General features: G+C 55.7%; 1 protein-coding gene across 1 annotated transcript; it reads right to left on the reverse strand.

Moving 5' to 3' along the window:
* Nucleotides 1-147: 147 nt before the first annotated feature.
* Nucleotides 148-27,931, reverse strand: BAIAP2L2 (BAR/IMD domain containing adaptor protein 2 like 2). Its single transcript, XM_023257731.2, has 14 exons — nucleotides 27,060-27,931; nucleotides 25,782-25,857; nucleotides 24,946-25,032; nucleotides 24,429-24,490; nucleotides 14,783-14,854; nucleotides 14,510-14,626; nucleotides 13,337-13,483; nucleotides 4,627-4,779; nucleotides 4,178-4,325; nucleotides 3,819-4,053; nucleotides 2,018-2,140; nucleotides 1,466-1,673; nucleotides 845-888; nucleotides 148-612 (listed from the first exon to the last, which is right to left on the reverse strand). The coding sequence occupies exons 1-14, from the start codon at nucleotides 27,108-27,110 to the stop codon at nucleotides 537-539; spliced, it is 1,599 nt and encodes a 532-aa protein (XP_023113499.2). The 5' UTR covers nucleotides 27,111-27,931; the 3' UTR covers nucleotides 148-536.
* Nucleotides 27,932-27,956: the final 25 nt, after the last annotated feature.

Below are 27,956 nucleotides of genomic sequence, written 5' to 3' on the forward strand. Positions count from 1 at the left end.
AAAGAGGGATGTAAAGGGCTGTGAGTGAGCGAGTCCTCTCGGGGAACTCCTAGTGACCTTCAGGACCTCTTGGACACCGTCCTCCAGTGGGAGGCTTCCATGCCCCACCCCCCACCTGTCCCCCCAGTTCGACGCCGCCAGTCCTGCTGCTGTGTCTCCTTGCTTTATTTCTCCCCGTTTACAAAAGTTAAACAGGAGGACGGACGTATGGGGGGGGGGGGCGGTGGGGAAGGGGGTGTGCGGGTCTCCTCCCTCCTGGGGCAGAGAAAGGGAAAGGGGGTGGGGTGTACGAGGCAGGCCCCCAGGGAGAGTCCTGGGGCCCTTGGAGGGGAAGAGACTGTCCTGTCCCCCATTCTGCCTGCTTTACTTTGAAGGTCCCAGACCCCAGGTCAGTCCCCCGGGAGGGGCAGCCACCCCCAGTTCCAGGGCCCCGGCTTCTTGGGTCCACCGCTGCCACTTCTGCTGCTGCCACCAGCTCCCGACAGCCCCTGGGCAGGTGTGGGGACGAGCTCAGACCCCGGATGGAGGAGGGCGCCTCAGCGGATGAGGGGCGCTGAGCGGTCGTTGGTGACTGTGGGCCGCAGCTTTACGGTGGCAAAGGGGTTTGTGCCCCTGTGAGGGGAGAGGTCGGGGTGAGAGGGGCCCAGGTTCGCCCCCCACCCCCCCACCCCCGCCGCCCAGCTGGCTCTGGCTCCAAGGAAGGTCGCCAGGTGCCTGAGCCATGTCCGCCCCGACCTCCTGCCCCCACCGGTCACCTCTCACCCCTGCCTCACCTCCCCCCTCCCCAGAACCCCTGCCGAGCCCCCACCCCCACGCCGCCCCCAACTCCTGTCCTAGGACTCACCGAGGGAAGAGCTCTGGAGGGTGCTGTTCCGAGGACATAAGTTTCTGCAGTGAGGGTGGAGGAAAGGCCAGGTTTAGGGGGGGGAAAGGGGCAAGTGAGCCCCCACCCCTGCAACTCCCCATTCCAGGAAGGCAGACGACTAGACCAGAGGCCCCTGCAGGCCAGGCTTCGGGGAAATCAGGCCCAGGCATTCCGAAGCTCAGAATTCTGTGGGTTCCAGACTTGAGAAGCCTCTGGGCCAGGGCACCAGCTGCTCTCCCTGCACCCCCACCCCCCACCCCCGGTCCTGCCCAGCCAGCCCCAGCCCAGGCTCCGTCCGACCCAGGACGCTGGTCTTGCCTCTCCCGGGAGGTGGGAAGGACGGGCCTTTTCCAGTGCTCCCGGCAGGACCACGGGGGCTCCAGTCCCTGAGAGGAATGTTTTCCCCCCACCCTCTGCCCCAGGCTCAGAAGTCCATCCCACACCTCCCTGCAGATTAGGCAAACTGAGGCTGGGGAGGGAGGGCCCCCCTCCAGCCAGCCAGTGGCAAAGCAGGGAGGGTCACCCGGTCTCCAGTCTCCCAGCCTGCTGGATGAGCCCGGGGCTGGGGACTGGCTGGGGGGGAGGAGGGGGGGGGCTCACCTTGACGTCACTCGCCACCCCCATGCTGCCCACGCTGCTTCGGCGGCTACTAGGCAAGGGCGGAGGTGCAGGGCTGGGGGCGCGGCTCGGTATCCGGCTCGGGGTTCGGGAGCGGGACTGGCCGTCCCAGTACTCCGAGGGTGCTGTAGAGTTGCCCGGCCGGCCCAGGAGGTCATCAAGGCTGTGGCTGCCCCGGAGGGGGTAGGATCTGAGTCCAGAGCAAGGAGGGACGGGCAGGGGGTCAGGCGTCAGGCCCCTGCTGCTTCCCCCCCCCCCCCCCCCCCCCCCGATCTTGCTGGGCCCCTCAGCATCCTACAGCTTCTTCCCTTGCAGGGGGTGGGGGGAAGGCCACAGGGCTTGGAGGCAGTCCTCCGAGGAGGCAGAGGGGCGGAGGCAGTGACTCTGGCATGTGGAGAGGTGAGGGTCCCCTTCCTCCGGGGACCGAAGGAGGCTGGGTGCACTCAGGACTGCCACTCACAGATGTCCCCCTGAGGGGTGGGGCCGCTCCCCCTGAAGTCCCCACCCCCGCCCCACCTCCCACCACCCAGGTACCTGGAAGGTAGCTCATTCATAGGGTTCATCAGGTTCATGGAGGTCACTGGGGTCAAGGGGTTCGTGGGGCTCATAGGCACCTCCTCCAAAGGCTTCACATAGGCCTCGGGGAACCAGCCGCTCCTGCGGGGTGGAGGCAGAGGGTCCCATAGGCAGAAGGCCCGACAACCGTGCCCAAAAGAACACTTCCGAGGGCAGTTACTGGGCAGCGCTGTGTGCCAGGCCTTGCTCGAAAGGCTGTGCCCAGAGTAACTCATTGAATCCCCTCCGGGAGACCTTTGTCCACCTTCAAGCCCAACTGTCCAGCTTCATGTCACGCCAGGGGCTAGGTCACCTTGGGGGGGTAGCCGGAAGTCCAAGGAGGAGGGCGACGTGTCCGAGGACATGTGGTGACCGGCTTCATTGGCTACTCGCCGAGTACCCACCACGCGAGGGCCCACAGAGAGCCCGACACGCTTCCTGCTCCCCGGAGGCCCCCGGCCTGGCCGACAGGCCCACAGACGGATGATTGCCAGGGGACAGGGGACAGGGTGGGGGGCCCGGGGATCACGGGCAACTGTACCAGCCAGGGGAAAGGGCACTCGAGCCTAAGGTGCCTAATACCAGCCAGTGCCCTTTCCTCCTCAGCCCTGCCCCTTCCCTCCACCCTAGAACCCTGGTTCCGGGGACCCCGGGCACCCTGCCCTTAGAGTCCGTGCCTGGCTGGAGGCTCATCACCGCCCCTCCCGAACAGCCAGGGTTCGGGGAGAGGCACTTCGCGCGACGTTCCTTAGCTTTTTCGGACCCCGCGGAGCCCAGCGGATTCTTGCAAGCACTCTGGAAAGCGTTCTCCACAAAAAGCCACCTTAGACCTCCAGACCCAACCAACAGCGCTCTCGCCTGAAGGTGACTAGGAGCTATTTCACCTCAAACTGACAGACCAGAAGCATTTTCCACGCGTTTTGCTTCCGCCTTCACCGTAAAGTGCCTACGGATAAAACTTGCCACCTTCTTCCCTGACCTGTGAGGCACAGAGGGAACCGCAAAATGTCCCGGGAACGTGGGTGGAGAGCGCCGGGCCCCCGGTGGTTTGACACTCAGGTCCCCGGGGGGCAGTCTGCTACACGCCTGTTGTGGGGACTTGTGCGGGTCCACGAAGCAGGGGTTTCCAACCCTGGTGGTTGTCGCCATCTCCCTACGTCGCCAGCACAGCCTTCCGTTCTTGATCCGGTAGCCCCCGGGCCTCCACCCCTCCATCCGTCCATCATCCCACCCTGCCTCCCGCATCCAGGATCCACGTGGGCAGCCACCCACGGACCGCCAGTCCCTAATCCGTCTCCACCTGCCTGCCCTTCTGCCAGCCCGTTCACATGCTTCCCCACTCACCCCTCAGTCTGCGTAGGCACCCCACATCCGTGCATCCTCTTGCAAGCACCCTGACGTGCACCTGCTGACTCCTCCCTCTAAGCCTCCATTCATTCACTCAGGCCACTATTCTTGCCCTCCCTCCTCCCTGCTCTCCCTCGCACGCGCACGAGTGGGCACCACACCGTCTCCGTAAGGCCCCGTGGGGGGTCACTGCCTGGCTCCAGCAAGGCCCCACCTTCCCGTTCGTTCCTCTCGAGGGCCACCGCCCTGTACTCGGCAGGGAGGCTCTTCCTACCCCCTTGGCCTGGATGAGGACACGGAGCGCCGCGCGGGAGAAGGGGAGAGCCGTCTACCGCCCTGGGGCTGGAGGTTGGGGGGCGAGGAAGCCTGCGGGGCGGTGGGGGGGGGGGCTCCTTCCACCCCCCTCCCCTGCGCCCCGGGGGCGCCCACTCACGTGGACGAGCCCTCCAGCTTGCCGTAGAGCCAGCCGTTCTGGGCCTCTGGCACTAACACCTCCACGACGTCTCCGGCCGAGAAGCGCAGCAGCGTGTGGTTGGCGCCCTCCGAGTGGGAGACGAGGGCGCGGACTCTCCGGGCGCCCCCGCCGCCGCCGCCGCCGCCCCCGCCGCCCGGGCGCTCGCCGAAGGAGTTGGAGCGCGAGCGCTGGGTGCTGCCGGCGTAGAGCGAGGCTGCCGGGGGCGGGGAGAGCGCGGCGGCGCGTGGGTGGCGGGTTCTCCCCCGCGATCTGGGCCCCTTCCCGGCCCCCGCGTCCCCGGCCCTCCCTCTGCGCTCCGGGGCGCCGGGGCCACTCACAGGCGGACGGCGTCCGGGGCAGCGACCGGCGGTCTGGCTCCAGCTGGGACGCGGACCTCGCCTCGGCGGCGGGCTCGGGGCCGGGGCCGTAGGAGCCGGAGCCGTGCCGGCTGCGCGGGGAGCTGAACTCCGCGAGCGGCCGCTGGGGCTGCGAGGGGAGACGGGCAGGGGAGGGTGGGGCGGGGAGGGGAGGGGTGGGCCGCGGCGCCCTAGTCCAGCCCCCACCCCCAGTCCCAGACGTCGGCGTAGGGGTTCTGGGGCCTGCGGCCCAGCCACCACGGGGGCGCCGAGGCCGCGCCGGGGAGGAAAGGCCGGCCCAGGGGCGCTGCGTAGACGGGGAGCCTGGGGGGCAGGAGGCTCCATGGGGGGGGCCTCGGGCCCCAGGGCGCCGTGGCGGGTGCGGGGATCGGCGGGGGCGCGAACAGCGGCGGGGGCGCCCAGGGCCTCACCATGTCCAGGCGGGTGGGCGTCAGGCGGCCCGAGGGGTAGGGCGGCCCCAGCACGGGGCCCAGCAGGCCGGGGGAGTGGGCGCGCGACGGGCTGCGGCTGGCCTCCGACTGTTCCTTCCACAGCAGCACGCGGTTCTGGAGCGTGCTCCGGGCCTGGCCGCGTGCGGGGGGGGGGGGGGGGGGGAACACCGGGGTCAGCCAGATCGGAGCTGGGGACTCAAAAGTGACACCCTAGGCCTGGGAACTCGGGCCCTGGATCGTCAAGCCGGAAGGAGCCAGAGATGGCGGCGGGGTCACCTCATCGGTTTCGCTAAATGGAGTGAAGCCAACCCAGGAAACTACAGCTAAGGAAACGTGGCAAATTTCCAATCACACGTGTGCTCCTAGATCCAGCCATACCTGAACCCCTCGAACTAAAGGGATAAACTAACCAAAGGGATAAGTACCTCTCCTGGGTAAGCCAGTTTGCGTGGTTTCCTAAAAGAGGCCCTTCAAATACAGTTTTTCCAGTCTATTCCTTTTGGTCTAGGTAAGCACCCCTAGTGCCCCTGGTACATAGGCGTCTAACTGTTTGAATACTTTCAAGGACAGGAAACTCAGCAATTGACCCCGCAATTCATAACAACCTGGGGTGAGAGGGCTTTAAATGTCAGACCTGCTGTGTGCATTAATCATTTTTTTAGGGGGCGCTTGGGTGGCTCAGTTGGTTGAGCGACCGACTTCAGCTCAGGTCATGATCTCACGGTTGGTGAGTTCGAGCCCCGCGTCGGGCTCCGGGCTGACAGCTCGGAGCCTGGAGCCTGCGTAGGATTCGGTGTCTCCCTCTCTCTCTACCCTCCCCCACTCATGCTCTGTCTCTGTCTCAGAAATAAGTAAACATAAAAAAAACATCATTTTGTTAATTTTCTGTATTTTACGTGTTGACATCCCAGGGCTTTGTTAATCCTGCCCAGATTGTCCCTCCCGGGGCCCGATAATTCCTAGAGATAGTAAGCAACTTGCCAGGAAGCACGTATGCAAAACAACCGGTCCAAAACCCACATCCCTAACCACCTCCCTTATCTAACACACACCAAGCCAGTATTTCCCCTGTCCTCAATCACCCCAGAGCCAGGTGCCAGACAGTTAGATGCAACCCCTAGAGCCCAGAGCCCAGTGAAATTATTCACACCATCCCGTCTTTCAATGGCCTTGACCTCTCTGTGCTGTCACTCAGTCACTTCTATAAATTAAATCCCAGCTATGATCGAAACACCGTGCTCTCTTCCGTTACAAAGGTCTCCCCCTGGGAATGCACGCTGGTGCAGCCGCTCTGGAAAACAGTATGGAGGTTCCTCAAAAAACTAAAAATAGAGCTACCCTACCACCCAGCAATTGCACGACTAGGCATTTATCCAAGGGATACAGGTGTGCTGTTTCGAAGGGACACATGCACCCCAATGTCTATAGCAGCACTATCAACAATAGCCAAAGTATGGAAAGACCCCAAATGCCCATCGATGGGTGAATGGATAAAGAAGATGTGGTGTGTATACACACACACACACACACACACACACACACACACACACACACAATGGAGTATTACTCAGCAATCAAAAAGGATGAAATCTTGCCATTTGCAACTACGTGGATGGAACTGGAGGGTATTATGCGAAGTGAAATTAGTCAGAGAAAGACAAACATCCTATGACTTCACTCCTATGAGGACTTCAAGAGACCAAACAGATGAACATAAGGGAAGGGAAGCAAAAATAATAGAAAAACAGGGAGGGGGACCAAACAGAAGAGACTCCTAAATATGGAGAACAAACTGAGGGTTCCTGGAGGGGTCGTGGGAGGGGGGAGGGGCTCCATGGGGAAGGGGGCACTAAGGAATCCGCTCCTGAAATCATTGTTGCAGTAGATGCTAACTAACTTGGATGTGAATTTAAAAACTAAATACATAAGTAAACAAACATTAAAAAATAAATAAACAAAGGCCTCTCCCTTTTCCAGTCAAGCATCTCCTCCCCCAAGGCCAAGCTCAAGACCGTCACCTTAGGAATAAGCAAAGCTTCCCTTTGTCGAGCATTTACGCTGCGCCAGGCCCAGTGTTCAAGCCTCGCCCGTATCGTCTTATTTGATTCTCGCAATAGCCCTGGGAATTAGATGTTACTATTAATTACCACCGTCTTATGGAAGAAGATACTGAGGGTCAGAGCAGTTAATGACTGGCCCCAGGTCTCACAGCCAGTGAGCCTTGGCGTGGCCTGCACTAGTCAATCTTGAGACAGCTTCCTGGGATGGCACCTTCGGACGCTTCCTCCCTTCAGTCTGGGCCAGCTGCTGAAAACCTCATGGGGATCTCGGGCAGCCAAACAGCGGCGACTCCGTCACAGGAGCAAGTGGCCAGCGGGTCACTAGGGTGGACAGCCCCTCCGTTGTCTTGTCACGGGTGCTAGGGCGTTCTGGGAGGAAAGGCCCCGGCACCAAGTCCCAGCCTGGACAGCGCAGCATTTTACTGGCTTTTGTCAGCCCTGCCTCCGGGCGGCGTAGCCAGGGGTCGGGAAGAAACACCGCACAGGCTTTCAAAACCATAAAGAGACCGTGGGGGGATTTCCAAAACAGGGATGGAGTGGGAGAGCCAGTCTAAGTATGATACGGACCCCCCTATGCTAGAAAAGGCGGATACATTTGGTTAAGTCAAGATAATTTTTTTAAGCACGGCAAAACCTACAATAAGCAAAGTCAAGCGATAAATGACACACCGGGCAGATACGTGCCTCTCATCACCAAGGAAGCTCTAATCTCAGCAACATATCAAGAGCTCCGAGAAACTAATAAGAAAAAATGGAGGAAACGACGCTGATAGCACAGTGAAGGGCGTCCGATGGCTCTGAAACATGGAAAGGTATGAGTCTCACTTGTAAGACGAGGATAAGATGAAACCACGTCTGGAGAGACCATCTTCACCTCGCCGGCTGGCAAAGAGGGACAAGTTTGCCGTCACGCTGTCATCGAGGAAAAGAGGCTGTCCCATTTTTCTGGCAGAAGGGTAAACTGGCACCACGAATGCCTACATCCCTGGGCTCGCCGATTCCATTCCTAGGAACGTATCCTGGAGATACGCTCGCACACCTGTGACGAGCCCGGAGAAGCCCGAAGGGCGAGGCGGGCCGAGAGGCATGCTATTGACCAGACGCAGACTCAGCCAGGGTTGGTCACGGGAGGCCCGTGAGAATGACCGCCTGCTGAGCTCAGGCCCTCATCATTCTTTCTTTAAAAAAAAAAAAAAAAAATTTTTTTTTTATGTGTATTCATTTTTGAAAGACAGAGAGAGACAGAGCAGAAGCAGGGGTGGGGCGGAGAGAGAGGGAGGGGACGCAGAATCCGAGGCAGGCTCCAGGCTCCGAGCCGTCAGCACAGAGCCCGACGCGGGGGCTCGAACCCGCGACCGGTGAGATCGTGACCCGAGCCGAAGCCGGATGCTCAACCGACTGAGCCACCCGGGCGCCCCCTCATCATTCTTTCAATCTTGTTCCAAATCTGGTGCGTTCTGTTTGTAGACAGAGTGACAGGTAAACACGTATGTTTGACTATCTTCGGGAGTTAGATCTTGTGTGTCCTAAAAACCAGCTGGATAGAGCAACACGATACCTACCCCACATCCTTAGCAAATCTATCCCCTAGAGCCACGAGGAGTGAAAACATGTCCCTGCAAAAACTTTCACTTCTATCCCTGCTGGCATTATTTCTAATAGCCGCAAAGTAGAAACGACCCAGATATCCATCCACGGATGAATGGATAAATAAAATGTGGTCTATCCAGACGATGAAATGTTATTTGGCAATAAAAAGGAATGATGTACCGGGGCGCCTGGGTGGCTCCGCCGGCTGAGCGTCCGACTCTTGATTTCGGCTCAGGTCACGATCTCACGGTTTGTGAGTTCGAGCCCCCGTGTGGGGCTCTGTGCGGACAGCGTGGAGCCTGCTCGGGATTCTTTCTTTCCTTCTCTCTCTCTGCCCTTCCCTGTTCATGTTTTTTTTCTCTCTCTCTCTTTCTTTCTCTCTCAAAATAAATAGATGAACTTTTTAAAAAAAAAATCGTAAAAAAGGAATGATGTACTGATTCCTGCCACAACCTTGATGAATCTCAAAAGCGCGAAGCTTCGTGAGAGGAGCCCGTCACAGGAGACCACGTATCGCATGATTCGTGAATTACGTGCTGTGTGGGTTAGGTCTCAAGAAGACCATTTAAAAGAAGGTAAAACAGCTCTGGAATGGAACCCCAGTCCGTGGGAGAGAGGAGGGGCAGGGGGAGAAGGCTGAGCCCTGAGCTTGGGGCTGGCTGTGAGGACAGCGTCTCCCACCTCTGCTCAGCACCAGGGGGTCCCTGGGTTCAGAGACTGGGGAAGGGGCTTGGCTGAGGCGGGGAGGCGGGAGTCTGCTGCTGGCTGTGGGGGGCAGCCGACTGCAAGCAGACAGATCTCCTGAAGGGCAGCTTTTGTTTTCATCTTTGGAGGGGAGAGAGCAGGGGCTCCTTCGCATGAAACTTACATCGTTACATCAACCTTGTGAAGAGGGGATTATTTCCTTCTTTTGCCAGAGAAGAAATGAGACTCAGAGAAGTGAAATCAGTTGCTAGGTCTGCAGCCGGGGCGCAGAGGCTGGGAAACTGAACAAGAATACGAAGAAAGAGAAACAGAAACGAAATAAGAATGCACAGAAATTGGAAGCATTGGACAGAGGGATGAGGCTGGGGCGGGGCGGGGGGGTGCGGGGGGAGGAGCCCTGTTGGGGGCATCAGGAATAGAGAAGCTGCCTGGGTGGGTGGGTGGGTCAGGGACCCAGATGGAAATAGAGACAGAGCCTCTATTTCATAGACACAGCGGGGCTTTAAAAATATTTATTAAATACGTGAATGAGGGGCACCCGGGTGGCTCAGTCGGTTAAGCGTCCGGCTTCAGCTCAGGTCATGATCTCGCGGTTTGTGAGTTCGAGCCCTGCATCAGGCTCCGCACTGGCGGCTCAGAGCCTTCTTGGGATTCTCTCTCTCTCCCTCTCTCTCTCTCTCTCTCTCTGCTCCTTCCCCACTTAAAAAAAAAAAACAAATACATAAATGAAAGAACAAACGATATTGGAAAATGCAGGGACAAGGTCATCAATTTATGAAGGCACGGTGGAAAGATCATGTCCCAGTGTCCTTGGCACCTCCTTCTGTACATCCCGCCAGCCACCCCCCACCCCCCAGAGGGGTGAATAGCTAGACCAGGCCAGGCGGGTAGGAACTGTGAGGCATCAGCCCCTGTTGGACCTAGAGAAGACAGCAGGACAGAACTTTGACCAGTGCGGGGCTGGCAGGGGCCTGAAGTGCTCCCGGACAAAACACGGGAGGCTCTTAAATATGGAGAACAAACAGAGGGTTACTGGAGGGGTTGTTGGGGGGGGGGCTAAATGAGTAAGGGGCATTAAGGAATCTACTCCTGAAATCATTGTTGCTGACCAATTTGGATGTAAGTTAAAAAAAATAAAATTAAATACAAAATAAAAATAAAATAAAATAAAAATGTCAAGGAGGAAAGAAAGGAAGAAAGAAAGAAAGAAAGAAAGAAAGAAAGAAAGAAAGAAAGACTCCTTTCTCCAGGGAAACACAGTCTGCACGAGTGTGTTGAGTTTTGAGGGTAGAGCATAGCTCCTACTCTCAACCAGGTACCCTTGTGCAGTGCACGACCTGCGCAACCTTCCCCGGCAGCCCTGTCTGCGGGGGTTCTCCACATGGGTAGGCTACATTAATCCCTATTCCTGAGGCTGAGTGAGAGCTGATATGCAGCAGGAAGACCTGAGTTAGAGATGGGGTCCCACTGGGGTCGAGATGGCTCCACTGCCCCCTCCCCCCACATTTGTCAGTACCTCTGCCTGAGCCCTTGCAGCTCACCTCAGAATGGGAAGAGGACCATGAGGAGGCAAAGGAAAGAAACAGGTACCTAAGAGGACCCAGTGGTCAGGGAGGAGGACCCAGCAGACCACCCAGGCAGCTGAAAGAAGGGGTGACAAGCTTAACAAGATCTTGACCGGAGCCTTTGCTGCATAGCAAACACCTTCCTACCCAGACAAAGGTCAGGACTGTAAGCTTTAAAATTCAACGGATGAACTGGGGCGCCTGGGGGGCTCAGTCAGTGAAGCGTCCGACTCTTGACTTCGGCTCAGGTCACGATCTCACGGTTGTGAGATCAAGCCCCGCGTCAGGCTCAGCTCGGAGCCTGGAGCCTGCTTGGAATTCTCTTCCTCTCCTTCTCTCTCTGCCCCTCCCCCGCTCATTCATCCTCACTCTCTCTCCCTCAATAAACGAATAAACCTAAAAAAAATAACACAGTGAACAGATGAACTCTAAGAGAGAGTAGTCCTGTTGAGGACACAATCAGTTGCCTGACAAGTCAAGGGGAGAGAGATCTCAAAATACAGACCAAGAAGAGACGAACACATGGTGGGGGGGGTCGTAGATGTGGAGTTCCAGAAGGAGGAAAAGGAATGGCGGCGGAGAGCTAATAATTTAGGAACCAGAAGAGCAAATAGCTCCCCTGACCTGAATATAGGCCTGAGCCCGCAGAGGGAGGGGCCCGGATAGGCCCTCGTCTATGGGTAACCAGACAAGTTTCTGAGTCCCAAGGACACCAAGAAAATCTCCAAGCATCCAGAGAAAGAGCCAGGACACAGACCAGCGCCCGACTTAGCATCCGCAGCACGGAGCGCTAGAAGCCGGAGGAACATCATCTTGGGCCACAGGAGAAAAGGGCCACAACTCTGGAGTCCTGTAAGCAGCTAACGTGCCACCCGGCAGTCAGGGTAAAAGTGGGACATTTGCAGCTGTGCACGGATTCAGACGATGTGTCTGCAGAACGTGTTCAGTTAATCGGGACAGAGACCTCAAGACAGTGGGAACGGAAAGGAATGAAAACAGTGGCGGGCGGTGTATCTGGTCACGTGGGTCATGATGCAGAGAAATGACGAGTGAGAGCCTGGAACTAAAAGTCCCGAAGTTTTTTGGCAAAACCAAGAGCCGGAGTTGGGGAGGATGAAGGGAGGCGTCAGGCCACATCTTAGAGTGCCGGGGAGGGCAGGAAAATTCTTCCCAAGGCCTTATCTTAAGGGCTGGGGAGGGTGCTCGATGGACAGAGTAGTGTCGGCGTTGGGGGGGGGGTGTCCGTATATTTTGGAAAAGATAATAGATGAATATCGATTACCATGAGGGTCACAAAGTGAGGTCATCGTGAGTAGAGATGAAAAGGACTAATAAAGGGGAGAAGGAGGGGCGCCTGGGTGGCGCAGTCGGTTGAGCGTCCGACTTCAGCCAGGTCACGATCTCGCGGTCTGTGAGTTCGAGCCCCGCGTCAGGCTCTGGGCTGATGGCTCGGAGCCTGGAGCCTATTTCCGATTCAGTGTCTCCCTCTCTCTCTGCCCCTCCCCCGTTCATGCTCTGTCTCTCTCTGTCCCAAAAATAAATAAACGTTGAAAAAAAAAAATTTTAAAAAATCAAACTGAGCTGTATGTTAGTAACAGAAAACACATTTAAAGAGAACAGAAGAGAAAGGAGGGTAATTTTAATCTCAGGCAAAGTAAAATGAAAAGCATCAGACTGGATTCTGAGAGGCCTTAAATACATAACTGGTAATATTTTTTTTTAATTTTTTTTTCAACATTTATTTATTTTTGGGACAGAGAGAGACAGAGCATGAACGGGGGTGGGGCAGAGAGAGAGGGAGACACAGAATCGGAAACAGGCTCCAGGCTCCGAGCCATCAGCCCAGAGCCCGACGCGGGGCTCGAACTCACGGACCGCGAGATCGTGACCTGAGCTGAAGTCGGACGCTTAACCGACTGCGCCACCCAGGCGCCCCCATAGCTGGTAATATTTACAGAGAAGATTAGATAGTTATAAACCCAACAGCACTTATCAACAGGGCAGCTGAATATGGAAAGCAAAATCCATTAGAAATCCAACAAAAGGGGCGCCTGGGTGGCTCGGTCGGTCGGTTAAGCGTCTGACTCCCGCTCAGGTCATGACCTTACGGTTTGTGAGTTCAAGCCCCGCAGCGGGCTCGGTGCTGACAGCTCGGAGCCTGGAGCCTGCTGCGGACTCTGTGTCTCCCTCTCTCTCTGCCCCTCCCCTGCTCATGCTCTGTCTCTCTCTGTCTCAGACATAAATAAACATTAAAAAAAAAAAATTTTTTTTAAAAAGAAGAAATAAACATTAAAATAAATAAGTAAATATTTTTTTAAAAAAAGAAATCCGGTGAAAAGCGAAAGACTCTCTGCTCGGTCTAGCAGACAGAACAGAGCAAGAGCACAGAGGATTTAAATAATACGATAAAATTATAGGCAATAACTCAATACGCCCATGAATTAATGAATTTGCAAATGGTACCCGCAAGCAGGAATGAGAAAGTAAACGGTTCCTACGTGAATGAAGAGGGGCGTGAATTAGTGAATGAGTGTGAGAATAAGCAAAGTCATGAACGAAGGAATCAATGAATGAATAGCTGATGACACAAATCAACATAGAAACAAACAAAGAAATAGATGGGGAGAGTAAACGAATAAGATAAATATCTACAGAGGGGAAGGAAGGAAGGCAGGCAAAGGCAGGGGACTCTCTGGGGGTAGCGAGCTCACAGAGAGCACAGACCCGAGGAAGGCCCCCCATTAAGCCCGGCCCCGGCCCCCCGCTCACCCGGCCAAAAAAATGCAGGAAGGTGTTGGAAAGCAGCAGGTGCTTCTCGGCCAGGAAACGATAACGCCGCTTCTCTTCCAGCTCAGCTGCCCGCTGGCTCTCGGACATGAAGGCCTGCATCTGTGCGTGCAGCCGGTTCACGCTCTCCTGGGGGAGAAGCGGGTTCCAGCAGGAGGCAGCGGGTGGGTGTCTGCCACATCCCACCTCCCCCCAGTGCCAGCTGTCCGAAGCCCCCCTGTCCTTCCTGAACCACCTCCTCCCTGAGGCCCTCCCTGGAGCGCCCAGCCCATCCTGGCTCCCAGGCCCACCTCTCCTGGGCATCCTCGTGCTCTGTGTCCGCCCGGCCCGGGGAACGCCTCACGGCCATGCCTCTTTCCGGGCACCGGGCCAAGCATGGAGTGGGGCCCGGGGAGGTTGGTTTAAGAAAATGTGAATGAGTTGATTCATAAGCCCTTACTTGGGAGGGAAGATTCTGAAGAGGAGAGGTAAGAGCCTATTGAAGGAGCCAGAAGACTGGGGGCGCCTGGGTGGCTCAGTGGGATGAGCGTCCAGCTCTTGATTTCCCCTCAGGTCATGATCCCGGGGTCGTGGGATCGAGCCCCGCGCTGGACTCTGTGCTGACTTTGCGGAGCCTGCTTGAGATTCTCGCTCTCCCTTTCTCTCTGCCCCTCCCCTGCTTGCTCTGCGTCTCTCTCGAAACATAAATAAATAAACATTACAAGAAAAAATAAAGGAGATAGAAGAGGAGACAGGAAAGGAGATAGAGGTCTTGGAGACAGAGGGACAGGGCCAGGGCCCCCGAGCTGGGGAGGAGGGCCGGGCCTAGCTGGGGGGCAGGAGGGAGCGGGGGATGGCGGGGACCTGCGCTACCGTGATCAAGGAGCAGCATGGTTGAGGGCCTTCGGTTTTCTCAGTGAAGTGGAAGGCGGGAGGCCTGGGGAGGGCCAGGAAGTGACAGCACAGGGAGCAGCGCTGAGGGTGGCCCCGGAGGGCCGGTGGTGCCCAGCCGCCAGGGGCTGGCTGAGCGCTCTGGCTTTGCTCACGGCAGAGGGCATGGCAAGTGGCCCTCCTAGAGTTGGGCTGATGCTGGGCGGGGGACCTGGGTGGCAGGGGGGAAGGGGGATTGTCAGGGCGTCCCCCCCAGAGCCCGGCTTGGCCCCCCAGCCCACGCACCTTCATCTCCCGCGCATTCTTGTCCCTCTTGCGCTCCATGCGCCACAGCTCAGACATGTACTTCTCCAGGTTGGCGGCTCGGTGGCGGTATTCGATCTCGTAGTGCTGGCGGCTGTCCTTGGGTGGCGTGGAGAGAGGGGGGGCGGGGGCTCAGCTGGGAACACGTACAGCCTGGGGCCAGTCGATACCCAGCGCAGGCCTCGGTGTGCTCATCCATCAAATGGGGAGGGGCGGTCTTGCCTGTGATGGGCTGGGGGGGCGGGGCAGACTTACTTTGATGAACTGCACGTCCAGCTTCGTGTTCTTTTCCATGTGTTGCAGCAGATCTCCGTGGAACGTCTGCACCTGTGTGGAGTACAGGGTGGGGGTGGGCAGGGTGGCCCCGATCCTTCCAGACCCCAGCATCCCTCGCACCGCCCAGTCTAATACAGCCCACCGCGTTCCTCACACCCCAGGCACCTGCCCAATTGTCGGAGACACGGTCATAATAAAAGCACCCAGAGGGAGGGAGGATTGAATGGTTAAAAATGCGAAACACTCAGTGTGGTAACTGGGTCGCAACACACGGTCCGATACGTGTAGCAACGTCTTCTGGTTCTTAGACTCAGTCTGTGCTTTGGTCATGCGGTACCCTCTGCCTGGAATGTGCTATCCAACTTGAAATACCAGCTTCCCTGCCCCCTCTGCCAGGAGGCCTTCCCGACTTCCCCAGCGGAATCCCCCGCTCTCCCGTTTCCTTTCTGGACCGTGTATACGTTTGTTCGTTTACTTTTCATTCTTCGAGCCATAGGCCAGATTTCTTCCTGCGCCCCTGGTCGCAGCCCCTTTGGAGATGCAGCGAGCCACTGTGGGCACGAACGTCGGCTGACCCATCTCCGTGTCCCCAGCACCGTGGGCAGGGCCCGACCCAGGGAAAGCGCTCACAGCTGTTGAGAGGTCTTCACTGAGGGGTGGCCGGTTCGCGTGACAGGTGGGACGGAGGCGGCCGACCGCCTGCGTGGCCAGGAAAGCTACTGGGCTCAGGCTCTGAAAACCTGCACTCTAGTAGTTCAGCCTCCAGTTTGCTCTGTAACTTTGGACAAGATGCTGCCCCTCTCTGGGCCTGTTTCCCTATCTATAACAGGGAAGTTTCGGCCGGATGCTCTTGAAGGTTGAGCTTTATGAACCTGAAGAGCTTTGACGCTATGGGCCTTGGTGGTCACCCGGCACATTCCCCCACCCTGCAGCCACTCCTGTCTCTGCTCAGCCTTGTCTGCACACCCTCTCCCCTCAGCAGCACCTGCTCAAGAACCCTCAGTGGATGCCGCCTGCTGCCACAGGGGTCCCCACGCTGTGCTGTGGGCGCTCTGTCCCCTGGGCCAGGGCACTGCCCAGAAAGAGAATGCTGGTAATCTTCTCCTCGTATGCGGGGAAAACCAGCCAAGTATAAAAGTTGCAAGTTTTACGGGCCCCTGGGTGGCTCAGTCGTTTAAATGTCTGACTCATGATTTCGTGGTTCGTGAGTTCGAGCCTTGCGTCGGGCTCTGCGCTGACAGTGCGGAGCCTGCTTGGGATTCTCTCTCTCTCTCTCTCCCTCTCTCTCTGCCCCTCCCCCGCTCTCGCTCGCTCTCTCTCAAAATAAATAGGTAAACCAACTTTTTTTTTCAAGTTGCAGAATTTACATTTTTTTCCCTCCCATAATTGTTTCTGAAACCCTGGTAACGGCTGGTCTGTAGGGGAGCTTGAGTGTGGCCCCCTCGGGACTGGCCACGCCTTGAACCCTGAGTTGTGGCTGCTGGTGAGTGTGTGTGACGGGGGGAGGGGGTCAGTGTTATGAGTGGCACCAAGTCCACGTTTCTGCCCTTATCTGCTGGACCCAGGAAGTGAGGAAGTGAGCCACCTCAACCTGCACTGCGGGACCTCCCAGTGGAGCCCTCGGGGCGCCTCACTTGCCCCTCCCCGGGCTCTGCTTCCCCCTGACCGGGCAGTCTAAGACTTGTGCTTGAACTCCGAGCGTATGTTCTTGAAAATCTGCACAAATCGCCCAAAATAAACAACGGGGCTTGGGGGAGATGAGGGGTTGGAGCAGACCTTCAAAAAGCCCGGCAACTTTGTAAGCAGAGCACTAATAAAGTGGATGAGTGGTACCTGGAGACGAACTTGAACCACGCCGAAGGCCACAGAAAATATCTGCGATGCGCAAACCCGACAGAATGGACGCGGCAGCTCCGCCTGAATGACCTCCGCGCTGGCAGGCTGAGCCGTGCAGGGGGGTAGGGGATGGGGGGAAGTAGGACTGTCACAAAGGTAGGCAAGGGAGGCTGTGCAGCCTGCCCCCAGCTGAGGGCCCTGGGTGGCTGGGAGCGGTCTCCCCAAGGAGGCCTGAGTGCAGGAGCTCTTTTAAAATGTTCTTAAAATACAGATCAAAGGGCTCTCAGTGCTGTCAGTGCAGGAGACAAGTTGGGGGCCTCTCCCCGCCTCCTAATTCTGTTTGCCTTTTCCTACTCTCACCTGGGAGATGTCGCTGTGAATAAGCTAACCTTGCATGTGATCAGATGTCACTCCTGCCACGTATGAACGGAGCCACGCCGTGGATATGTGTGTTAGAACAGGGCGGCTGGATTGTAATTCTTCCCATTGGCACAGTTTGGCTGTGATCGCCGAAGGGGTAGAGGGCACAGACCCAGGATGTCCCATTAAGATGGGGCCCAAGCACCAATGGGTTAATGGAAAGTCTTTGTCAGGCTCCAGAAGAAACGAATCTATTAAGAGGTTGATAACTGATGTGAACTTTGAGCTCTTGTTATGGGGAAACCATAGGACTATTAGCAGGTGGCTTCTGAAACAAGGAAGTCATCAACCCCGGGCAGGTCAGATTCCCAGCAGGTCAGAAAAGAGACTGCCCTTCCCAGGGTTTCCTCTCCCGGCATATCCTTCATTACCGGGTCCTGTGAGCACCTCAGTACAGAAGCTGAGAGCAGACCCACTGTAGAAAACACGCACTGTAAGCTCTATGTATTGACTTCTTTCGGTAACTTACAAGAGATCTTTTTGTCGCCTACACAGGAAAACCCCCTGAAAGAATTGTCCCTGTGAGCTGATCCCACTCCTGCCCTCTCGTTTGCTCGGGAAGCCCCTCCAGTCAGTCTGTGCCCCACCATGCCAACAAGAATGTCCTTGTTGAAGTCACTGACACTCCACAGTGCAAAGCCAGCTGTCAGGACTCATCTGACTCATCCTGTGGTCATCATCTGACACAGTTGACCATTCCCTCCTCCCGAAACACCTTCCTTCCTTGGCTTCCGGCCCACCGCCCTCTCCTGGTTTTCCTCACACTCCCTAACCTCCACTCCCACTCGCCACCCTCACTGCCTCTTGTCTGTCCCGCTGATTCCCCCTCATCTCCTGATCTCCCAGAGCCTCTTCCCTTCCCTTCCTACACCCACTACCTCCATGAGCTCATCCGTCCATGTGCTCACGACTCCCAGACGAACAACCGAACCTAGACCTTGACCCCAAACTCATACATACAACATCATACAACATCAGTTGTACATACAACATCTCCATTTGGTTTTCTGAGAAGCATCGCAAACTTATCATATCTAAAGCCGAGTCCCTGATCTCTCCCCTCCACCCAAACTGCTTGCTCCACACTCAATATTTCCCACATTGGCTAATGGCGACTCCACTTTCCAGTTGATCAGGACAACACCTTGAAGTTACTCTGATGTTCCCTTTTCTTTTACAACTGACGTCTACTCCATCAGAAAGTCTTATTAGCTCTACATTCAATCTGATTTCTTCTCAACACTACCAGTGCTGCCACTTTCCCAAGTTATTTCAATCCTCCCCTAGATTATTGCAACAGCCTCCAAACTGGTCTTCCTGCTTTTGCTTTTGTCCTCCACTGCTGATAATTTTTTTTTAATGTTTTTATTTTATTTTTTGAGATAGAGAGAGACAGAGCATGAGCGGGGGAGGGGCAGAGAGAGGGGGAGGCACAGAATCCGAAGCAGGCACCAGGCTCCGAGCTGTCGGCACAGAGCCCGACGCGGGGCTCGAACCCACGGACCGCGAGATCGTGACCTGAGCCAAAGTCGGTCACTCAACTGACTGAGCCACCCAGGCACCCTGATATCTTATTCTTAGTACAGGAGCCAGAGCGATCCTACTAAAATAATGTCAAACAATGAACAACTCGAGACAAATTGAAAAATTCCAACTGTAGGAATGCCTGGGTGGCTCAGTCAGTTAAATGTCTGACTCTTGCTTTCAGCTCAGGTCATGATCTCAAGGTTCATGAGATCAAGCCCCACATCAGGCTCTGTGCTGACAGTGAGGAGCCTACTTGGGATTCTCCCTCCCCTCTTTCTGCCCCTCCCCCACTGATGTGTGTGTATGCACATGCTCTTGCCCCCTCAAAATAAATAAGTAAACATTAAAAATTCCAATTATAATGGCTAAAAAATCAAATACATAGGAATAAATCTATCAAAAGATGTGCAAGACTGCTACCCTGAAAATCACAGGGTGTTGCTATGAGAAATGAATAAATGGAGAAGTATACCATGTTCATGGATCAGAAGTCTCAATATTAAGATGACCATTAATTTATGGATTAATGCAATCCCTCTCAAAATTCCAGCAGACTTTCTTGAATTGACAAGCTGATTCTAAATATGTAAATACAAACATTGTTGAATGTCCAAAATAATTTTGAGAAAGAAGAACAAAATTCTTAGACTACTTGATTTTTAAGACGCACTATAAAGCAATAACAATTAGTACAGTGTGGTATGGTTGTAAGGATAGACAAATATATATCAGCGGAACAGAGTAGAGAGCTCAGAAATACACCCACACATATACAACAAAAATTTTTTTGACTAAGACACCAAGTGACTTCAATGGGAAAGCAAAGTCTTTTTGAAATGGTGCTGGAACAATCGAATGTCTATACAGGGGGAAAAAGAACCCTGACTCTATGTCACTTCATACACAAAAGCAAATTTAGGGTGGGTCATAGAAATAAACGTAAAGCCCAGAACATACAGCTTCTACAAGAATACTTAGACTATCTTTGCCAAAGGGGTAGGCAACGATTTCTTGAATAAGATATGAGCACAAGCCATTTCTTAAAATTGTCAAGTTAGTAGAGACAGGTGTTCTTTTTGGTGTTTGCTGTTGCCATAGCATTGACTCATGAACTGTAAGGTAGTTTACTGAGTTTAAACAGATTCCACCTTTTATAAAATGAAAAACATAAAATAGCTAAATTGGGTTTCCTAAAAGTCTAACTTTCTGTTCATCAAAGACACTATTTAGAAAATGAATAGACAAGCTATAGGTTGGGCAAAAAACTACGCACCATGCATATACCTGACAAAGGACTCATATCTTGACTATATAAAGAACTCCTATAAGTCAACAGTAAGTATTACCTGATAAATGGGCAAAGTACTAATCAAACACTTCATGAGACAAGATATGCAAATATCTGGTAAGCCTGTTACAAGTCTTCAGTCACTGGCAAATGCAAAATGAAACCACAATAAAGTACCATTCCATACCGTCTAGAATGGCTAAAATGAAAAAGGCTGACAACATCCAAGTGCAAGAACATAGCAAGTGCATAGAACAGCAGCAGCTTTCAAACATTGCTGGCAGGGGTGCGGCTTAGCACAAGAGCTTGGGAGAGCTCTTTGACGATTTCTTATTAGAGCTAAATATACGTTAACCCTGAAACCCACATATTTTGCCCCCAGGTATTTTCCCAAGAGGAATGAAAATGTATATCCACAAAAGACTTGTATAAGAGTGTTCACAGCAGCCCTCTTCACAATAATCGCAAACTGGAAACAACCCCAACAGCCATCAACGGAAAAACCAGATAAACACATTGTGGTATATTCGTTCAGTGGAATACTAAGCAATCAAACAACAAAGCAGCGATGCCCGTGAAATTCACCGAGGGAACGAGGTGGGACACAGAGGAATACTCATGTACGATTCCCCTCGTATGAAGTCCAACAACAGGCAAAATGAATCTCTAGAGACAGAAATCAGAAAGTGGTTGCCAAAGAGGAGGAAGACTTTTTTAAATTCTTTAAAAAAGCTTATTTCTTTATTTTGAGAGAGAGAGAGAGAGGCAGAGAAAGAGGGAGAAAGGGAGAATCCTAAGCAGGCTTCACATTGAAGCGTGGAGGCTGACGCCTCAGGACTCGATCTCACAAACCCGTGAGATCATGACCTGAGCTGAAATCAAGAGTCAGATGCTTAACCGATGGAGCCATCCAGAAACCTTTTTTTTTTTTTTTTTTTTTTAAGGAAAAGTGAAGAAATGAGAGTGACTGCCAATGGGAATGGTGTTTTGGGGAAGGGGGTGACAAAAATGTCCTAAAATTAGGTAGTGGGGATGGTTTCAAAACTCCGTGAGTACATTAAAAACTTCTAAATCGTGCACTTTAAGGGGGGTGAATTTTGGGGTGCCTAGGTGGGTCAGTTGGTTAAGCGTCTGATTCTTGGCTTCGGCTCAGGTCATTATCTCATGGTTCATCAGTTCAAGCCCAGCATGGGGCTCTGTGCTGACAGTGCAGAGCCTGCTTGGGATTTTCTCTCTCTCTTCCTCTCTCTCTGCCCCTCCCCTGCTCGTTCTCTCTCTCTCAAAATATATAAACTTTAAAAAAAGGTGAATTTCAAGCTGATATTATATATTTAACATATATTATATCATATATAATATATTTATATTCATATGTACAATAACATATAATATATATTATATATGATAATATATATTATTGTGTATACATATACAACTATGATAGGACTTCTATTACGGACTTCATTCGGGGTCTAGGTATTAAATCATAATATCTGGAAGTGGAGGAGAAAAAAAAGAAATGAAGAAAGAAGTAAAAATAGCCAAGAGGAAGAAACAGATATTGAAGATAAGCTATGGAGATCTAACATACAGATAATAGGAGTCCCTGAAGAAGAAAGGCAAAGACAGAGAACAAAAATATTCTAAAAACCGGGATTCAAGACAACTGCCTAAAATTTAAAAAAACGATGCCTAAAATTTAAAAAATATATATTTAAAACTACATATTGAAAAAGTATATCATATAACTGATCATATTGACCCAGACTGATCAACATCAAGACACATCTAGACAAATTACTGAACTTAAGAAACAGAAAAGAAATCTTTCGGGCATCTAGGTTAAAAAAGTAAGTGATTTACGATGGGAAAAAATAGACGATCAGACCTTTCAACACCAACACTCAACATTCCATGCCAGAAGGCAACTGGGATATTTGAATGCTTTCCTTGTCTGTATCCTTGAGAATCAGGATTTTTTTTTTTTTAACGTTAATTTTTGAAAGAGAGAGAGGCAGACCGACAGATAGACAGAGGATCAGAAATGGGCTCCGAGCTGACAGCAGAGAGCCCGTCGCGGGGCTCGAACTCACAAACCGTGAGATCATGACCTGAGCCACAGTAGGATGCTCAACCGACTGAGCCAGCCAGGCGCCCCGAGAATCAGGATTCTTGATGAAGACCAGGAACAAAGGAGATGCTGGTGTAATACCAGAAGAGGCTGAGCAAAGCAAGACACCCAGCAAGCTATCAAAACCAGTAGGGTTGTGCCCAAAAGAGTCAGGAGCCAGACTGAAGAAGCTTCTACTGGCCAAAGAGGGGACATTTTCAACTTTGCCAAAGACAATAATCACAGAGGACTAAAATACATCAAATGTGTTGAAGTCTATGATACTGGGGGCGCCTGGGTGGCTCAGTCAGTTGAGCGTCCGACTTCGGCTCAGGTCATGATCTCAAGGTTCGTGGGTTCGAGCCCCGTGTCAGGCTCTCTGCTGACAACTCAGAGTCTGGAGCCTGCTTCTGATTCTGTGATTCTGTGTCTCCCTCTCCCTCTCTGCCCTTCCCCCACTCATGGTCTCTCTCTCTCTCTCTCTCTCTCTCTCTCTGTCATAAACATTAAAATTTTTTTTTTTTTAATTGAAGCCCTCCAACACTTGCTATCCACCTTCCCTGCTCTTTCCTCCAGAGCACATTTTGCATCTAAGCTGTCACTTGCTAGTCTAGGGTTTTGTCCGTCTCCTCTCTTGGGGAAGGCAAGGGTCTCCCCGGTGCCTGAACAGTGCCTGGCACCCGGCAGCAAATGGCTGTCGAGTGAATGAGCCCGAGGGGGAGGCGGCCTCTGGCGTCCTGGGTCTGGTACGGTTCTGGCCGAAGGCCCTGCCTGGCTGTCACAGCCAAGACACTGGTACCCAGAGCGGGCAGCTCTCCTTACAGAGAGGCCCTGGATGACACTTGTCCCTAGCCAGCCCAGATGTGCCACAAGTGACACGGAGAGCCATCAAACCCGAGAATCGGAAGTCACCTGCTCCCCGCACGAGGTGTGCTCCGTAACTCCCGTCCTGAGCCCCAGGAAGGGGCACCGGCTGGGCTCCCAGCCTGCGGGTGGCCGCCAGACGGGCGCCCAGGACCAGGGTTTCCTCCTGTGCAGGATGCGTGTTCTCTGCTCGTGACGTCGTTCCCCATTTTGACATAGTGACCAAACTGCTGAGTGCCTTTACGGCGTTCCCCCAAAGAGCACCCTGACTTCCAGCGGTTCCCGGCCCCCACCCCACATTTGAGAGCCACGTGCTGTGGCAATGAGCTGACATTTCCTCCCGAGCTTTCCGGGACCCCTCACCATCAGGTCCTCTCTCGCTCCGCGCCGGCTCCCCATCGTTGGCTCACTTCTGCCCACCACACACGCTCCTAGCCCGCCGGCCCCCTCTGGGAATGCCCTCTCGCCTCCTCTCCCTGCGGCCAGGCCGCACCCCCTTTTCAAAGCTCACTCTTTCTACCCAGACTGGGCAAAGCTCTGCTTGGTGCCACGCTCCGGCCCAGCCCTTGCAGGGATCCGAGCCCCCACAGAGATAGAGACGGGGTGATAGATTCTGCCTCTAATTGTCACAGTGGAGACGCACGGAGGGCTACAGGTGGGTGCCGGGCCATAGGAAGTCGCTTAGGCCTCACAAGAATCCTGCCAGCGGTTTTTCCGGCTGTTTTCGTTTCACACACAGATAAGCCCAAGTGCAGAGAGTCTTGTCCAAGGTCACGAGCCAATGATGGGTGGCGCTGGGCTTTGAACCCAGGTGCTCCGGCTACGGAGTTCGCTTTCTTAACCACCACGTGCTAAGAACAGATAGAAGCAGCGTTGGGAGTCCAGAGGGGGATGTGATGAACGCGCCCAGGGGTCAAGGGAGGCTCAGGAAGGTGCCGGCCGGCAAGGGTAGGGGTGGTTCTAGCCTGACAGAACAGCACGAAGATAGCCCCGCGGTGAGGGCACCAGGCCGCGTCTGCAGAGGGCAGCTCTTTGGGGTGCTGGGCTGTGATGGGGGGGCGTCACGGGGAGACTGCTGGCTCAGCAGGGCCTGGAATCCCTCACCGAGAAGACTGGGTTTGGTTCTGTGGGTGGCCGGGGGTGGAAGGGCTTTCCTCGTGGGCATGACAAGGTCAAGTGCCTGGCTACTCTCTTGGGGGCGTGGAGGGAGGGGCCGCGGAGCCAGGGAGGGGGCAGGGCCTGGCCGGATGCGCCCGGGCAGTGGTCCTTTCTCTCCCCAGCTCCTCCACTCACTCTGGAATTTGGGGCAAGGGACTGGATCTCCGAGACTCAGTTTCCTCCTTTGTAAAACAGAGATGGAAGTACTTCCCGCCTCCCAGGGTTGCTGGAGGCTTGCACAACATATGGCAGATAAACACGCCCAGCACAGCCTGGCGCTGGCGGGTGCCCAGAAGGGCAGTGCTCGTGTGTCGCTAAGGGTCCCAGGGAGTCCTCCCTGAGAAAGGATGTGGGAGGTCGGGACCCTGGTCTTCCTTGGAACACAGCCCAGTCTCCTCCAGGCCGAGCAGCCTGATACTCACCACCACCTCCAGGTCGGAGTTCAAGTGCCGCTGGGTATCTGACATCTGCACCAGGATCTCCCCTGGAGGCAGGGGGAGCAGCAGCTTCAGTGGGGCGGCCGGCCCCGCCCACCCCTCCTCCTGCTAGAAGCTGCTACAGGGGGCTGCCAGAGGCTGGATTTGGGGACCAAAGTCCAGGGAGTTCCCAGATGGCTCTGGGAGGGTGGCAGTGCCTGTCCCAGCCCCGGAACAGCCCTGCAGGGAGTGGTGGGGAGGGGCTTGGGCTCCAAGGAGTCCGGGCCGTGGCCGCAAGGCCTGCGTCTTGGGGAGATTTCCTGGAAGGGCAAGAACATAGCGGGCACGCTCCCCGCGATCTCAGGACGGTGGGCGAGGCAGGCCTCGGGCCTGAGGGATGGCAGGAGGGAGACAGAGGGGCCCGGACGGCAGGAGGAGGCCTGGGGTGGAGGCAGGGCTAGGAGGAGAGCACCCCCAGGCCCAAGCGAGAGTGGGGGGTGTAGTGGGAGGGGGAGCGCCTCACCCAGGATCTGCGAGGTGGAGCTCTGCAAGGCTTGCTCCCCGATCTTCTGGATGGCGTTGAAGTAGACCTCAGCCGCCTCGGACAGAGCTGCGTGGGGATGGGGGATGGGTCCGGATCCAGCCCCCTCCCCCCCGCCCCCTGATCTCCACCCTCTGAAGACCGCTCCTGACAGGGCACGTGGAGGGGACACTGTGGGGTCTGCCACAGGCGTCCGTGACAGGGAGGGGTGTCCTGGGTGGTGCGTGAGGACAGGCGGCGTCGGCCAGGGGAGAAAGCGGGTGTGGAGCGGGGGGTGGGCTTCCCCCCCACCCCCCTGCGGAGGCAGGGCCCAGGGCGGATGCCCCGAGCACAGGGATCGGTGCTGAGCCGGACATCCGGGGGTTTGTCATGGGCAGGGGCGTAGGCACCTGCGTGTACTCGTGTGGAAGACCAGTTCTGATGCGCAGGGTAGGGGTGGGCTGAGGTTGCTGGGGGTGGGGGCGGGGGGGAAGCAGGCTTTGACTCTGAGGTCCGAAAGGGCAGGGAGGGCTTGGGCATAGCAGCGGGCTCCTTGGATAGCATCAAGGCGACCTATAGCATCACTGTGTGTGTGGCTGGGGCCGTGTCGGCCACCAGGGCCTGGCTCTGCGTCTCTGGGAGCATCCTGAGGGCACTTAAGAAGTGGGCCGAGGAGGGTGTGGGCGAGGGTGGTGGACAGGAGTGTGTAGGGCTGAGCCTGAGCTGAGTGTGTGCTGTGGGGTGCAGAGAATATGGGTGGGGACACCAGTGCACGGAGGGACCGGGTGGGTGCAGGCAGTGACGGCCGAGGGGCTGGGTGCCCTGGGCTGGGCACTTACCGTGGAAGGCCCGGAGGTAGTTGTTCCCGAGGTACACCAGGTTCTCCAGGGCAGGGTTAAACTGCTCCATGATACTCTGGAGCCGGAGGGCAAGGGGTGATGGGGGATAGATTGGGAGAGGAAGAAACGTTGATGGGCAGGGAGGCAAGTCACTGGGCCTCAGAAGCAGGGCACCCCCGGACCCAGAGAGAAGCCCGACCCTAGGGGAACCCATCTAGAAATGCGGAGTCACCCAGGATCCTGACTCTGCTGCAGGGGCCTCGGAGGCTATCCCTTGGGCTCACACGCCTGCCCTGGCAGGAACTTGTTCCCAGGACAGTGTGCCTGGAAGGTTCTCCTCCTCCCACTGGGTTGAAGGCTGTGGTCCATTGTGGGCCCCCAGCTGGGTGTGGCTCAACCCTGCCCTGGGTCCAGGCCCCGCTGGGCTGAACACACAGGCGGCCGACAGTCACCTCAGGGGCAAGGGCAGATCTTGCCCTTCCCAAAGAAGAGCCCCTCGGGAGCAAGGCTGTGGCTGGGTCATAGGCCACCTCAGGCCATGGCCGGCAGGAGAGTACCCTCCATGGTGGAAAGGGCGCTGGGCATGGACTTAAGACTTGGGTCTTGGTTCAAATCCCAGCAGCCTCTTTGGGATCTCTGGTGACCTCGAACAAGCTGTTTAACCCTGCTGGCCTCGGTTTTCTCATCTATCATTTGGGGTGATTATTTTCTATCCTACAGGCAGGGTGCCATGAGGCTTATCTGTGAAAGGGTCTTGTACACAGTAGGTGCTCAATAAAAGTCTATGCAGACTACAGTAACCTCTCTGGAGTGAAGCAGAAAATTTGAGTGAGGGGTTCAGAAAGGAGAGACAGACAGAGACGGGAAGATAGAGACAGACAGAGAGGGACTCTCCAGTCGTGGGCCAGGTGGCTCTCCGGCCCCCCTGTCCCACCTCTGGCCACCCTAGGTCCTCTGTCCTGCCTTGAGCGGCATCTAGGAGTGCTGTCTCAGCAGGCCTGTCGCTCCCTGGGTAACCGTGTGGACAAACCCCCGCCCTGCGAGCCTCAGGTTGGGGCTGGGGTGGGGGCCTTCGGTCTGCATGTGCCCAGACCCTGATGGCCGGTGGGCCACGTCTGGGGAAGAGGTGAGAAGGCTGGCTGCGCCCAGGGATCCCCATGTCATGCGCACAAGCCAGACTGGTTCACAGACCATGCTGCGCCCACGCACACCCTCCACCCTCCAGCCCTGGGAACGGATGTTCGGGCCCCGGGCCCCCAGCCACACACACACGCTCACCTTGTAGATGGCCATGGTGGACCTGTAGAACTGGTCCATCTCGGGGGCCATGGAGTGGGCTTCGACCCAGGTGCTGAGCAGGAGGCTGGGGGTGCTGGCAGGGCCGGGAGCGCCGAGGGTCAGTCCCCTCCAGTGCCCACTGCTCTAAGGGAGTGAAGAATCCTGCAGAGTAGCACAGAGGTGAGGGCCTGCCGGCGGTGGCCGGGGAGGTGGCAGCTTAATTATTCACCAGCCAGGGATGTCAGAATGTGATCTGGGGCGTAACCAGACCCGGGGGGAAGGCATCCTGTGACGCGGGCAGGTTCGTGTGACCTGCCCTTCAATTATTTACCCCTGTGAGCCGTGGGCTGGTGGGCACGCGTGGATGGGCCGTTCTCTTAGGTCACCTCCTCCTCCAGGCCGAGCTTTCCCCAGGCCCCGCAGGGACCCCTGGCTATGGGGGGACCCCCGCCCTCCCACCTGCCCACATTGGGCCCTGTCCAAGTTAGAGGGGCCGGAGCTGCGGGGGTGCCCTCCCCCAGAACCCTCCCCCACAGACCCAGCCCCTGAGGCCAAACGTACCACTGGGCATCGCCGTTCTCTGGCCTCTTCTCTACCCCAAGCCGCTCACACCCGCACTTCAAGGGCTGAGGATCCCACATCTGCCAAAGCCTGCCCAGCCCCCCTCATACTGGAGAGGCGGTACCACAAGCCCCAGAGCCACACAGACCCGGGCCAGACCTTGTCCCTCCACACTGGCCGTGTGACCGTGCCCAAGCCCCCTGCCCTTTCTGGGTCTCATCCCCTGCCTGCCCCGGCAACTGGGGCTCGTCCTCACCCCCACCGTGGGCAAGTGGACTTAGCTGCCGCCTCTGAACACCCTCACGGCCTGATTTGGGGGGGCCTGGAGCAGAGAAG

This window comes from Felis catus, chromosome B4 (genome assembly GCF_018350175.1).
Source record: "Felis catus isolate Fca126 chromosome B4, F.catus_Fca126_mat1.0, whole genome shotgun sequence".
Taxonomy (NCBI): Eukaryota; Metazoa; Chordata; class Mammalia; order Carnivora; family Felidae; genus Felis; species Felis catus.

What these genes read in the sequence shown, in the direction of transcription:
- BAIAP2L2 (XM_023257731.2), bottom strand. Translation starts at nt 27,110, where the DNA reads ATGGCCCCCGAGATGGACCAGTTCTACAGGTCCACCATGGCCATCTAC. An exon ending in CTCCACCTCGCAGATCCTGG is followed by an intron (nt 24,491 to 24,945) that starts GTGAGGCGCTCC and finishes CCCTGCCTCCAG; the next exon opens with GGGAGATCCTGGTGCAGATG. An exon ending in AGAATGCGCGGGAGATGAAG is followed by an intron (nt 13,484 to 14,509) that starts GTGCGTGGGCTG and finishes CTTCTCCCCCAG; the next exon opens with GAGAGCGTGAACCGGCTGCA.